The sequence below is a fragment of the Strix aluco genome, chromosome 1 (genome assembly GCF_031877795.1).
Source record: "Strix aluco isolate bStrAlu1 chromosome 1, bStrAlu1.hap1, whole genome shotgun sequence".
Taxonomy (NCBI): Eukaryota; Metazoa; Chordata; class Aves; order Strigiformes; family Strigidae; genus Strix; species Strix aluco.
In genome coordinates, this window is record NC_133931.1 from 51,690,572 (window position 1) to 51,703,286 (window position 12,715).

Here is a 12,715-nt window from a genome sequence, read left to right on the forward strand (position 1 = left end):
AGGCCATTTCATTGAGCTTGAGCTACCCGTGAGCCCCAGACAAAGCTGCAATGTTGAGGAGAAGACATGACTGTAAACATCATGGATTTTTGTCTGGCTGGAACAATTCTGGTACTGCCTGTGTATAAGCACTGTTCAACACCAATGCCCCAAATTTTATGAAGAGTTTGCAAATATTTCCCTAAGAGGAGCACAGCGTTTTTCTGTCCAAACATGCTTTCTTATACATAATGTTATACCCTACCAGGCAGGCACTCTACACTCCCAGGGCTGTCAGACATGAGGAACTGAGAACTACCAAACTGTCTCTCTCATACTCTAATCTCAAATGTTTGTAACTTCTGTCATCCAGAAATGTCTGTCTTGTTTCTCACAGCTTATTTGCACAAAACACATTTCACTTCAGTATTCAGCAACACTCCTTTGTGAGCTCTGTTCACATTCTCTGTATACAAATCTGTGTATGTATATTTTAGTTTGGTGATGGGAGTTACACAAGACAAATGAAAGCCTTGATATATGGTAGCTGACAGATGCCTGGACAACATGATGAATGCTTCAGACGAAGTCTGTACTCTGCACACTTTTTGCATGGCTGGCAGTTTTGAACTTGGAGGTTAGCTTGTGTGTTATTCACAAGTGTTTTCAAGCAGCTGCTTTCTCATAGGAAAGCTGTATATATAGTTTCATAAATATGGGAGGAGGGAGGATGCCTGAAATGGTTGGGAAGACTGGCAAGATGAAATATTGTTGAAAATAAATCCTACTTTGGCACGCTACCAGTAAAAGATGATCTAGCCTTGGATGCCTCTGTCTCCCGCTTAAGATAAAATCAGAATAAAATAGGTAAATAAAATGAAAGATATATGATAGGCTCTCTCCTGCTTCGTAACTGTGTACCCCTGATAAATCTACTTCACAGAAAGCAGACAGAAGACTGATACCTTTAACAGACTTTCGGTAGGTCAATAATAAGTTCTCAACCACATAACAAATGAAAAGAAGTCAATGACTGCACTGCCTGCCTACCTTAATGCACGCCATAGGTGACCAGCTATGTAGCTATAAACTGTCAATAACCTAGTTCATATACTTATGGCTGAAGACGCTTGTATATGGGAAATTCTGATAGCAGAGAGGCTTAAAACGGTGATGGAAAACAGGAGTGATACCTTATTTATAATTAAAAAACAAAAAAGACAAGGAAGTCTAAAAGATGTTTCTGTTGTTAGAAAGTTATTAACATTCAAGGATCTTAAACCGTAAGATTTCGAATTTCACAAAGCAAATCATTTCAAAACTGGCTCTTTGAATTAAAGTACGTGGAAGGATGCCAGTTTATTTTGTACAGTTAACCTATTGGAATCATTCTCAATTAATACAGCGTGACATTGTTACAAAATTGTTGCTTATTGGAGTCTCAGCCAAATAAAGCATCAAATGCATAGAGCACAGGGTTTAAATACGAATATATACCACCACTGTGATCCTCTGTTCCCTGAGACTTTTGGATACAAGGTCAGCAGCTGATAAAAAAGCACTCTGGAGATGCTTAATTTACAACCACGGAAGCGGCTTGAAGAATAGGGTGACAGCACTGAAGGACGCTGGCTGTAGGGGAGTACTCCTGACCTTGATGCTCTTTGTGAAAGACAGAACAGGGAAGTGAGAGACTGAATGTGCTATATCATCATGCAGGGCTTTTGTTAGACTCAATGGCCAGGCCAGCAAGCAGTTCTAATTTTATAATCACACTGGAGAGCTAATATTTAATAATGCAGCCTGGCTGTGCTCAACACTAGTGCAGTACCTGGCAAATGCAGGCTGACGGTCAGCCTGCTGCAGACTTTTGCAACATGCTTTTATATTAGTGGTGTAGAGATGTCAATTTGTTTTTACATAATTAAACCAATCTACTGAAATTGTAGTTAAGTACCCAAACCAATTTCCAAGTGTATCCCTTGGGCATGGATAGATGGATATTGCAGGGATGTTATTACAGAAGGGTCACTCAAAGTCAAGATGCTACCGATCTGGGCTTTTCTTCTTTTGCTGCAAGTTTTGGCAGCATACAGCAGCCAGTTAACACGCTCCTGTGTTTCTGTGTTACCAACAAAAGCAGCACTGCAGGGTCAGCCTCATGCCTGTTGCAGAGTGAGTTTTCACTTTCTGCATGGAAGGAGTTTGTTTCTGCTGGTAGGAATGCAAGGAGGCCAGGGAGATACCGACGAGTCTGGATGTACACTGGTCGACGTGAGACTCTAGCAAAGAAATTACTGCTTTGTCTGGTAGATAAAGTTCCTATTCTAGAGAGATTTAAGAATCCGCAAGAATTCCTGTTTTAGCATTATCAGCCAGGAAGACATCTGTTAACCATGACATGATGTTTCCCTCCTCCCCCCACCCCCCAGCATGAAGTTTTTCTACTTCTTACTGTTTATATTGCAGCAGAGAGAGTAGACTCTCCTACAAAGACAACACAAAGCAAAATATTATTTCTCCAGGGTAGACCAGAATTTAAATATGACTAATATAATTAATAGAAGCCATAAAGTTTGTGTCAGGAAAGTACTGAAGCTGCTTTTTCAAAATTGTCCCCTGACAGGCTGTTCGTGGGTACTACTTTTAGAAATGCAACAGGGAAGTGTATACTCTTTCAAGCCAGGAACTTCATGGCAAAAAAAAGACCAAACTGAAAGCACTTCTCCTTCCTCACAGCTATTTTCAAGGAGGAAGCTCAGTTACTCCTTGAAAACAGCTGAGCACTTGCAGTTAAAAATCCTCTGCTAGTCAGGACTAATTCAGCTCTGTAAAATTACAAGACCATAAAGTCAATGTCAGTGATGATAAACTCAGGCTCCACAAAAATGGAGGGAACCGCCTGTTGAGTGCTAACTGCATGTATTTCAGAGTAAAATCCAATCCAGACCACACATTTTGTCTGTCTTATGCCTTGGGATCAACCTGCAGTGTTTCCTCATGCAGCATTCACACAGACCTCAACAAAGTTTTACCAGTAAAGAAATCCTGGCCTGCAAAGCATGAGCCAGGCTCCCAGAAGTAATCTCAGTGCATGTAGCTCTACCCCACAGTCAGCACTGCAGCCCAGCATCCAGCTTCGCTTATCCATAACCGCCACGTGTTTACACACCTCTCGCACACCTTCCTCCACCATTAATTGCTCTGACATCTGTAAGGAGGGCAGGGGGAATGTCTACAAGCTTGCAGCTGCCAAGCATTAACGTTAAACGCTGGCCAAGTAACAAAACTTTAATTACAAACTGCAGCTCTCCACACACAACAAAATGTTTGGTGCTGACATCAGAGCTGCTCTCAGCTGCTCCGGCACTTACGAGAGGCAGTAATTACAGCTATATTCTGCTCAGGACCAGAGACTGGTTTCAATCTGTGTACAAGAGCTCTATGGCTCCGCGGTCATTTGGCAGAGGTCTGTCACTACCGCGATGGCTGTGCATGTGGTCAGGGAAAAAACACAGGTTTCTTGCTGGCCTCAGACTGCAATTTACTTTAATTGCAGCATACGCCGATTTTTATATCTGGGGAAGAAAATGACTTGAAATTACAGCCTATTACGCTCCTTTTCACACTGATATGAACTGCAGGGAGGGGGAACACCAGCTGAGTCAGGAAAGTCTAATGCGGATGCGAGTAAAGTCTCCTACATAGCCAATATGGCCCTATATTCACCAGCGCAATGCACAAGCCCTCCTTATCCACAGTCCAAGCTGCAAAATCCTGTTTAACCTGTAAGCTCCCAGGACACTCTGGCACTACCTTTTCTCCCTTCTCTCAGCTGAAGGGAGCACCAGCCCCTTGTGAAATCTCTCAGCTGAGCACTAAAGAAAAACCACCCACTCTTCGGCTTCTTGCAGAGCTGTGTAGCTCCCGCATGGCATCACAGCTATGCTGCTTCCACCAGGGGCAAGCAAAATCCTTGAACAAGAGAGCTCTTGGCGCGTGCCTGTGATTCCCACCAACAAAAGAAACACAGCACTTAATGCCCTTCAGCCCGTTCTTAGACTGGTGCCTGCCTTCAGAGGGGGAGACAGGAGTGTTACAGACCCTCGGGCAGTGCTGAAGAAGTGACGCCTGGAAGGCAAATTCAGGCAAAAAAACCCAAAATGTCAAATAAGACATTTTTCCAGACACAGCAGTAATTAACCCCTAGAGAAAATGAAAAAGCAGGGAGACCCCTGGCAATGCAGATATATTCCAGACAAACAATGACACCAATTTTAACAATTGCCCTTGAAGTCCATTTTTCAAAGTATCTAGTCATACCTCTGTCACAGTGTGTACTGGGTTTGTGTGGCAAGGTTTTGGTAGCAGGGGGCTACAGGGGTGGCTTCTGTGAGAAGCTGCTAGAAGCTTCCCCCACGTCCGACAGAGCCAATGCCAGCCGGCTCCAAGATGGACCTGCCACTGGCCAAGGCCGAGCCCATCAGCGACAGCGGAAGCGCCTCTCTGATAACATATTTAAGAAGGGGAAAAAAAACTGTGTGGAACAATAGCCTGGAGAGAGGACTGAGAATATGTGAGAGGAACAACTCTGCAGACACCAAGGTCAGTGAAGGGGGATAGGGAGGAGGTGCTCCAGGTACCAGAGCAGAGATTCCCCTGCAGCCCCTGGTGCAGACCATGGTGGGACAGGCTGTGCCCCTGCACCCATGGAGGTTAATGGTGGAGCAGAATCCACCTGCAGCCCGTGGAGGACCCCACGCCAGAGCAGGTGGATGTGCCCAAAGGAGGCTGTGACCCCATGGGAAGCCCACACTGGAGCAGGTTCCTGGCAGGACCTGTGGCCCCATGGAGAGAGGAGCCCGCGCTGGAGCACGTTTGCTGGCAGGACTTGTGACCTCATGGGGGACCCACACTGGAGCAGGGAAATAATGTGAGGAGTCCTCCCCCGGAGGAGGGAGCAGTGACCGAAACAACGTGATGAACTGACTGCAACCCCCACTCCCTCTCCCCCTGCACCTCTCGGGGAGAGGAGGTAGAGGAATTGCTAGTAAAGTTGAGCCTAGGAAGAAGGGAGGGGTGGGGGGAAGGTGTTTCAAGATTTGTTTTATTTCTCATTACCCTACTCTGATTTGATAGGCAATAAATTAAGCTACTTTTCCCAAGTTGAGACTGTTATGCCAATGACAGTAACTGGTGAATGATCTCCCTATCCTTATCCTGACCCACGAGTCATTCGATGCATTCTCCCTCCCCTGTCCAGCTGAGGAGGGGGAGTGATAGAGCAGCTTTGGTGGGCACCTGGCAATCAGCCAAGGTCAACACAGTGGAAATCCTCAGTCAGCTCCTTTTTGCAATAAAAGTACAAATACTGACCTCAAAATGCTGTGGTTAACCAGCATATGGAAAGAAGGGCATCAAACACCCACTCCTGGGCAGAGACCTCCCCTGCTGGACACTATTCTGGCTGCCCTACTTTGACTCACTCAACCATCTCAACACCAAGTTGAAAAGCAATCAAAGACCTCAGCTGACTGTAGAGGACTCAGATTGCCTGGCGCGCATTTGCAGCCTGAGGAAGGTTAGAAACACAACCACGATTGCTAAAGCTATATTCGCTTTGGATGCTGGTTAACATTGTCTTTATCTTTAAGGGAAGACAGTTCCCTGTCCATGACAATAACCAGATCAAAACCTAACAAATATTTTTCCACCCAGATGTAGCTGCCATAAAATGTTGACACTTTGTGGGTTGGCAGCCAAAAAATAACTTGCCAACCCTAAAAGTAAAATTGGCTGAAAGTAATCAGAGGACATACTGGACTTCCCATTTGAAAATTTAGCACAAACACAGCCTCAGAGCTCTATTAAGCCTCTCTGTGCAACAGGCAGAAAACTCCTGCCAGCAAGGAGATAAGCGTCAAGCTACATGAAACACTTAAAATCCATTTGTTTTGAAGAATGAGCGCCCAAGACCCCTATTATCAAATAAAGATCAGGGTGGGGGGGCAGAAGAGAACCTGTAACTTTACATACATTAGCAGTTTCTTAAATAGTATCTGCTGTTCCAAGTTAAGTGAGGACATGGACAACATGTCAGACCTCAGTGTTTCAAATTCTATCCTATTTGTATATAGATAAGAGTACTAGGTCACCACTTCAGAAAAAAAAGAAGGTTTTCCCTGCTGCCTACTACTACTTCAGATGTATAATTCAGACAAATACATGCTCACATGCATACAACAGCACTGCATCTTGCAACAGTCCTGCCAAAATAGTCTACAGACCTGGTGCAACTGAAAAAAGGCTATAGAAGTCTGTCACCACAGAAAACACTGAGTTAGAGCACAGATCAAGAAACAGTTACGTGTCTGTATAGTTATGGGTTTGAATATAGTGAAAAATATACAGGATCTGCTCATAATTGCTGAAATTAAAGGAAGGACTACCCCATGGTGAAATAAATACCTGGGAAACAAAGGTAGACACCAAAGTGCTTTTTCGAGGAGTCAACGATAAGCATCAAAACACAATGCAGCTTCTGACTTCAGAAAAACCCTAATGGGCATCCCTCCTATTTTGTAACAGATGCCAATTAGAGGATGTATAAATTTTCCTCTGAACACAAGAGAATGAGCACATTGTTTGAACAGGCCTTTCATGTAAAGCATTTATGAAATACAGTGGTAATAAAAGCATTTACTTTTGTAATACCTCCACGAGTTTGTTTTTACATGTCCTGGTAAGTAACTGTCATGTAGAACAAAGCATTCCAAACAGCTGTTATTGGTAGATTAAAAATAATAATAATCTTCTTAAAATACAGCCAAATGTAACCTCAATCTTCAAAATACTGTTACCAAAATTTATCTGTGCTACACCTAATTTTACATATCACTTACCATATATGAAGGAAATATTAAAACCCGCTTATGTTTGCCACATGGCCATTGGGGATCATCTAAAAGATTTGGGTCATATTCAACAAAGTCTCCCAGGTCGCTACCTATAAAACATTGGTAAATAGAAGAAAGGAATTCATTACACCAAGAAATCTCTGGACTTATCAGAAGTGGCAAACAAGTTCACAGATAACGCACAAGATGATCTTCATGCAAGATTTTTGAAAAGTTGAAAGATTTCTCTAAATCTTGAAAACTCTAAGCATTTCAATACTAACACAATTTGCAAAGATACAGAGGGCCTACAGCTTATGAATTACCTGGCAAATATGAATTTAGGGCTTAGAAAATTATATAAAGCTCCACAATGACTTTTATTCTCGGCAACAAGTTTTCATCTGTTTATGCAGATGTTTTGATTTGTTTCATTTACCATGCCAAAATATCTTAACCATATAGTGCTTTGGCTTATGTTTTGTGCCTCGTTTTGTAAACATAGCCCTTCTCCAGCCTAATAAAGGTCACAAGTATGATTTACACCTTCAGCTTATGACTACCATGTTGCCACTGTAAATTTTCCATAGCAAAGGAAGGTTAACGATGAGCCTGATGCAGGAGGAACAAACAATGCCAGTGACAGGAGGAGGCATGTCAAGTGCCATCAGGGGCTGTCAATATGACCAGCAGTCTTGTTTACTTAACCTCCCATCAACCATAAGCCAACTTTGCTAAACAAACAGGGAATGAGCTGTGTTTCACCCGCAATATGAGACTATATTTTGCTTAATTTAAGTAGAAAAGGGGGCTAAAACATGACATATATCCGTCCTTCACAATAACTTCCTATCACCAGGGCACCTGAGGATATTAAAACAAGCTTCTTGAGAAGTTACCTGCATCAATGCTCCCCTGGGTGCTGTTAGCTCTTGCCAAAGAAAGGCTACGATGGCTTGCATTGCGAAACTGGGAGAAGGATGAGGTGGAGTCTATTGTGTTTCTCCGAGTTCCCAGAGCATTGGTGGGAAATAGGAACTGTGTATAAGAAACCGTCTAAAAAGAAGGTCAGAATGGACAGACAGTTACTCCCAGCCCAGCTTGGCCGCAGCAGGATGCCTTTGGTACATCCCAATTGGAAGCAAGGGAAGCCAAATTAGCAGAGGATTTTCTGGATTTAATAGTTAGGCACAGATGAACAAACACTAGTCACCTACATTTGCTTCAGTGCAGTCAGATTATCCATGCAAAAAAAGCTTTTGCAAAGGCATTAGTTCTTCAACAAAACAAAACCACAAACACATACACACAAGCTCTAATACACTGGATTTCCAAAATCCTCCTCAAGGGGCAGATTTAAAAATATGTCAGTTTGGTTGGGTTTTTTTCAGTGGGCCTTCTCTGTAGCAGATTTCAGCTGCTTCTTTACTGAAACAGCATCATCTATAGGGGTCCCTCAGCACAGAGCTACCAGAGGCAAATCACTTGAACACTGCTAAACTTAAGCACTTTCTCTGGTATTTTTCTCCTTTAGGATTTTGTCTGGCAGTCTTACTGGTGTTGTGAGTTCCAGTTTATAGCAATGTTGTGGAAGATCATTTACTACCGCCCAACATGGACTAAGTGTGAATGAAAATCTTGTGACAAAATTATTTTTAGAGCATACTGATTCTCTGCTTGTACTCTTGGCCAGGAATAAGCTATGCCTTGCTTCTTGTAGGTTTATTTTCCAAAAATAACATTATATTGAAAAAAACCCCAAGTCTCAGACTCTAGACTGGTTTATGAGGAGGTCAGAACAGGTATCAAACAAAACATGTGAGCTTTCATTTATTTATAAGCAGACAGACTGTCCTCAGGAATTTACAGCCTGTGGTCTGGCCTGACACCTGGTTAGGTGAGCACACCATGAGTAGCAGCATTGACTTAGGGTCTTTAAATCCATATATGACAGCAGACTGGGTAAACTGAATGGTAAAAAGTAAATCAGGCTTTCAGCAAAAATGTTTTCATTTGTGATTAAAATTGTCTCTCCTCTATGTATTCATTTAAAACAGATCACTTCCTCTAAAGATTTGTAATTACTTATTCTATTCAAGTGAATGTACTCTTGGATTTTGAAATACTCATCATATTTCTACTAATGAATTCCTGCTCTTTAGAAAAATATACTGTTAGGCAAAATATATTAAATAAAATTGAGAGCAAACAGAATTACAGCTTACAACTCTCACCAGAAATTATTTTCAAGCCCCTGACAATATACTCTGCAGTGATACCTCCTGCTAGAGCTAGGGGAAGGCTGCTCAATCCAGTAATGCTTTACAGGCTCAGAAGTTGCCAGAGGCAAATTTTTTCAAGGAGACAGAGTTGTTTGCATTGACATCTTGGGCTTTCCTCCTGAATTTCTACTAAGCTTATTTACACATACTGTGCTTCAACTACTGTGTTACACTGCCTGTTATAATTTGTTTATATTTGTGCTTGTTATTAGTTAAGCCATTTTTTCCCTTATTACGTAAAAACTAAGGGAGTAGGAACTGAAGCATCCCCACCTTCCCATCTGCTCCGAGCTCCACACCTTCAAGACCAATTATCTCTTTCAGACACACTCCAGTAGAATGGCACTGGCGTCCACCATCCAGCTTCATATCCCTGGGAAAAAGAAACCAGAGCAGAAACAGCTCTTAATACACACGCCTTGTTCATCTTCCACCACCCAATGCTGAAATAAGGTAGCAGCATTAAGCCAAACATGCCAAGGCAAAGCACAGACCAGTCAACTTTTCCTGCAGGCAGCACTTGTGTTGTCTAAAATACATTACAGAGAAAACCCTCACCTTGTTCCAGGTTGCACTTCATACCCCACCTATGGTGCAGGGCAAGGTTGCCCATCATTGGGTGCCTCTGACAGAAGCTGGCACTGGGAAGGAACTGGAAGTCATATACTCTTTGCCTGAACACTCAATCGCCCCGTATCCAGCAGATGGGTGCTCCCAGAGTACATACCCAAATCCCCCTATGCCATCAGACAGAGGTAATTGCCCCTGAAAGCCTCTGGGAGGGATTCCAGCTCCTCCAAGTGCAGGAGAGTGTCCAAAGTCCAGTGACCCTCCTGCTGGAGGCCGTCAGGAGAAACCCAGCTCTCCACTGTCTAAGGATGGAAACTTGGGAGATCTACTTTAGAAGGACTGACCCACTCGGCACCTTATACTTGGAGGTAAATGAGATGCCTGAGACAACCAGTACGTACTCCATGCTTTAGCCTCACAATCAAAATGTGACCAAAGGTAAAAAAGACTATGAGCAAATTTGTGCTCTGCAAATGACAGCTGTATACAACTCCAGAGTACTTATCTCGCAATATTTTCCTGGCTGATTTCCGCTGAGGTCCAAGTATGTGCTTAAAAATCTGTGTGGGAGAGATGCTGACACTGATGCAGGGAGAAGCCCTGCAGGCTCTTCACCCAACTGCAGCTCTGGGAGATTTCCTACTGTGTTTCTGCACACACTGTTTCCTTCCCTTTCCAACCTGTCATTCATTCTATTTCTCTGAAACATGGCAGTTGGTGAGTCCCAAATAAATCATGTACTTTACTGCTGGAAAAATCCAACACGTCTATCTGCTGGAAAACATACTTCTGTGACAAAGGAAAAGACTATATCAAGTTTCTAATCCCAACAAAGTCCCCTCAGTTTCTTGACTGGAGTTCACTTAGCACAGTGTCACATTATCATTCTTGTTTCCTGATATCATGTTACTGAGGGGCTGGACAAATAATTATGTAAAAATAACTCTGTCAGAGGCATGGGATTAGCCGCTCCACTCTTGCATAGAATGTGCTTAAAGGAACTATTTCTCATAGAGATAAATGCCACATAGTAACCATTTCAGCAGGTCTTATCTACGAAGCAAACACACAACCTGAGGAAGCCCCCAAACCCAAAACCGAACACAAATATCTGAATTACATGAAATAATATTATTTCACATAATTCACATAAAACAGTTTAGTTTCCTTCCACTCAAAACCTTACAGACATATAGTAGGAAATAATGCCATTACGACTTTGAAAACAAGTCACGGAGAAACTTCCCCATGCAATTAACAGCCAAGGATAGATAACTCTGTAATTGATCAAATGAAAATCTGGCACCCTTTGAAGAATCAGCACAGCAGCTTTAAAAAAAAAGTAGCAGCTCTGAGGACTGAAATCAGTGCTCTGGGAGCAGGGTCAGCTGGTGTGTGTGAGCACAAATGGGAATGATTCCTGGACTTTAGCTGAAGATCAAGGGACATTAATGCCTCCATTTTCCCATCTTTCTGATGTTTCTAAAGAAGACTCTACCTTCAGGACCCTGTGAACAACACTGCAGCCATTCCCCCTCATCCTAGGTGTTTTGCAAGGGCTGCTTAGGGTCTTCCCCTCCTCTACATCTACTACTTTCTAGATAGTATATGATTGCTTGTATTGTAGATCAGAGTAAAAAATATTACTGTTTGGTGAGAAACCTGTCCATAAACCAGAAAATTAAACTCCCTCTCTTGAGGAAAATCAGTACTAAACAATGTGCAGTTTCTTATCAGCATATAAATGGAAAGGCTCATCCTAGCTTATGCATATCTTCCTCTCACTGGTAAAAGATCTTGCTGAACACCTAATAAGAAGTTCCTAGGTGACCTGACTTTATCCTTTTCCCTATTGCTACAATCAACAGCAAGCTAGTCAACTTTTTGTAAGACAAGCCTTGATTTTTTTCCCTCCCTCCTATTACAGACAAAAAGTTCATAAATGCCTCAACAAAGCTCTTGCTGGGAGAGCAAGTCCAAGGGCTGCCACCCTGCTGCTGGGGGAGCCCCAGCACAGCTGCTTCCTTCCCACACTCCCAAAATCCCAAGAGCACTGAGGAAAGACCTAGGCTTTGCCCTCTCCAAATGGGTGAGTTGTGCCTGGGGAACAGTCAGGATGGCTGTTTGGATACAGCCACAGCACCTGTGCTGCCAACCACTGCCACCAAGTTCTTCAGGACACATGCCCTCACATGGCATCACAGTCAATGGGCCCCATGGGGCAGGAATATATGGAGGATAGGCACTTATACAAAAAAAAAAAAAAGCAGCTTTCACTATGTTCAAGTTATTTAGATTACTGATGTGACTGAGGAACTGCACAAACCAATACCCAGTAGTAAAAGGTGCTTACAAAATGCAGAGTAGGAAAGATGGTCCTTGCCAAAGAGGCTTTTAAGTGAAGAAAACCTCCTTCATAGAAAACTTTCCTGTTTTATTTTCCAGAAGTGCTTTTTATTAAAGTTTTCAAGGGATTTGAGCAGACACCGAAAAGCAAAAATAAATCATGGGAACTTAATTTCACTACCTTCACTTTACTTGAGCAGGGAAAGCTTGAGGAAATGAGAAGAGCAGGGATGACATTTCCTTAGGAGGCAAAAAAAACAGATCCCAGTTTCTGACAAAGTTTGGAGAGTTACCCTGATTTACATCAGTGTCCAGCTCTACATATTCTATTTATGCATACCATTTCCAGAAAGCTGAGCAGTGTTATAAACTACACTCAAAATGAAGCATATTGTTTTAGTTATCCAGGACTGCAGAAAAAACAAAAGTTTCTCCACCTAACAAGAGTTTGCAGATTTTCTTGTAACAGTACCAGATGATTTGGGATCTCAAATTTGTTGTGGGACAGTGAAAAGTTTTACTGAGCAGGTAGGCAAGAATCAAAACAGGAAATCTCACCATGTCTTAGTCAGGCCAGGATTAACAGAATATAAATTGGATGGTATTACCTTTGGAAGTGTAACATTTCTTTAATGAATCAAA

At 42.6% G+C, this 12,715-nt stretch overlaps 1 protein-coding gene across 2 annotated transcripts in view; it reads right to left on the reverse strand.

The window, feature by feature from the left end:
* The window catches only part of CABLES1 (Cdk5 and Abl enzyme substrate 1), a 76,347-nt gene that overhangs the window by 9,944 nt on the left and 53,688 nt on the right, over positions 1-12,715 (reverse strand). For both annotated transcript variants that reach the window (XM_074820824.1, XM_074820829.1), the window contains exons 5-7: positions 9,431-9,530; positions 7,775-7,931; positions 6,882-6,985 (exon numbers count right to left, since the gene is read on the reverse strand). In XM_074820824.1, the coding sequence (XP_074676925.1) occupies positions 6,882-6,985; positions 7,775-7,931; positions 9,431-9,530 (361 nt within the window). The remainder of the gene's footprint in view (positions 1-6,881; positions 6,986-7,774; positions 7,932-9,430; positions 9,531-12,715) is intronic.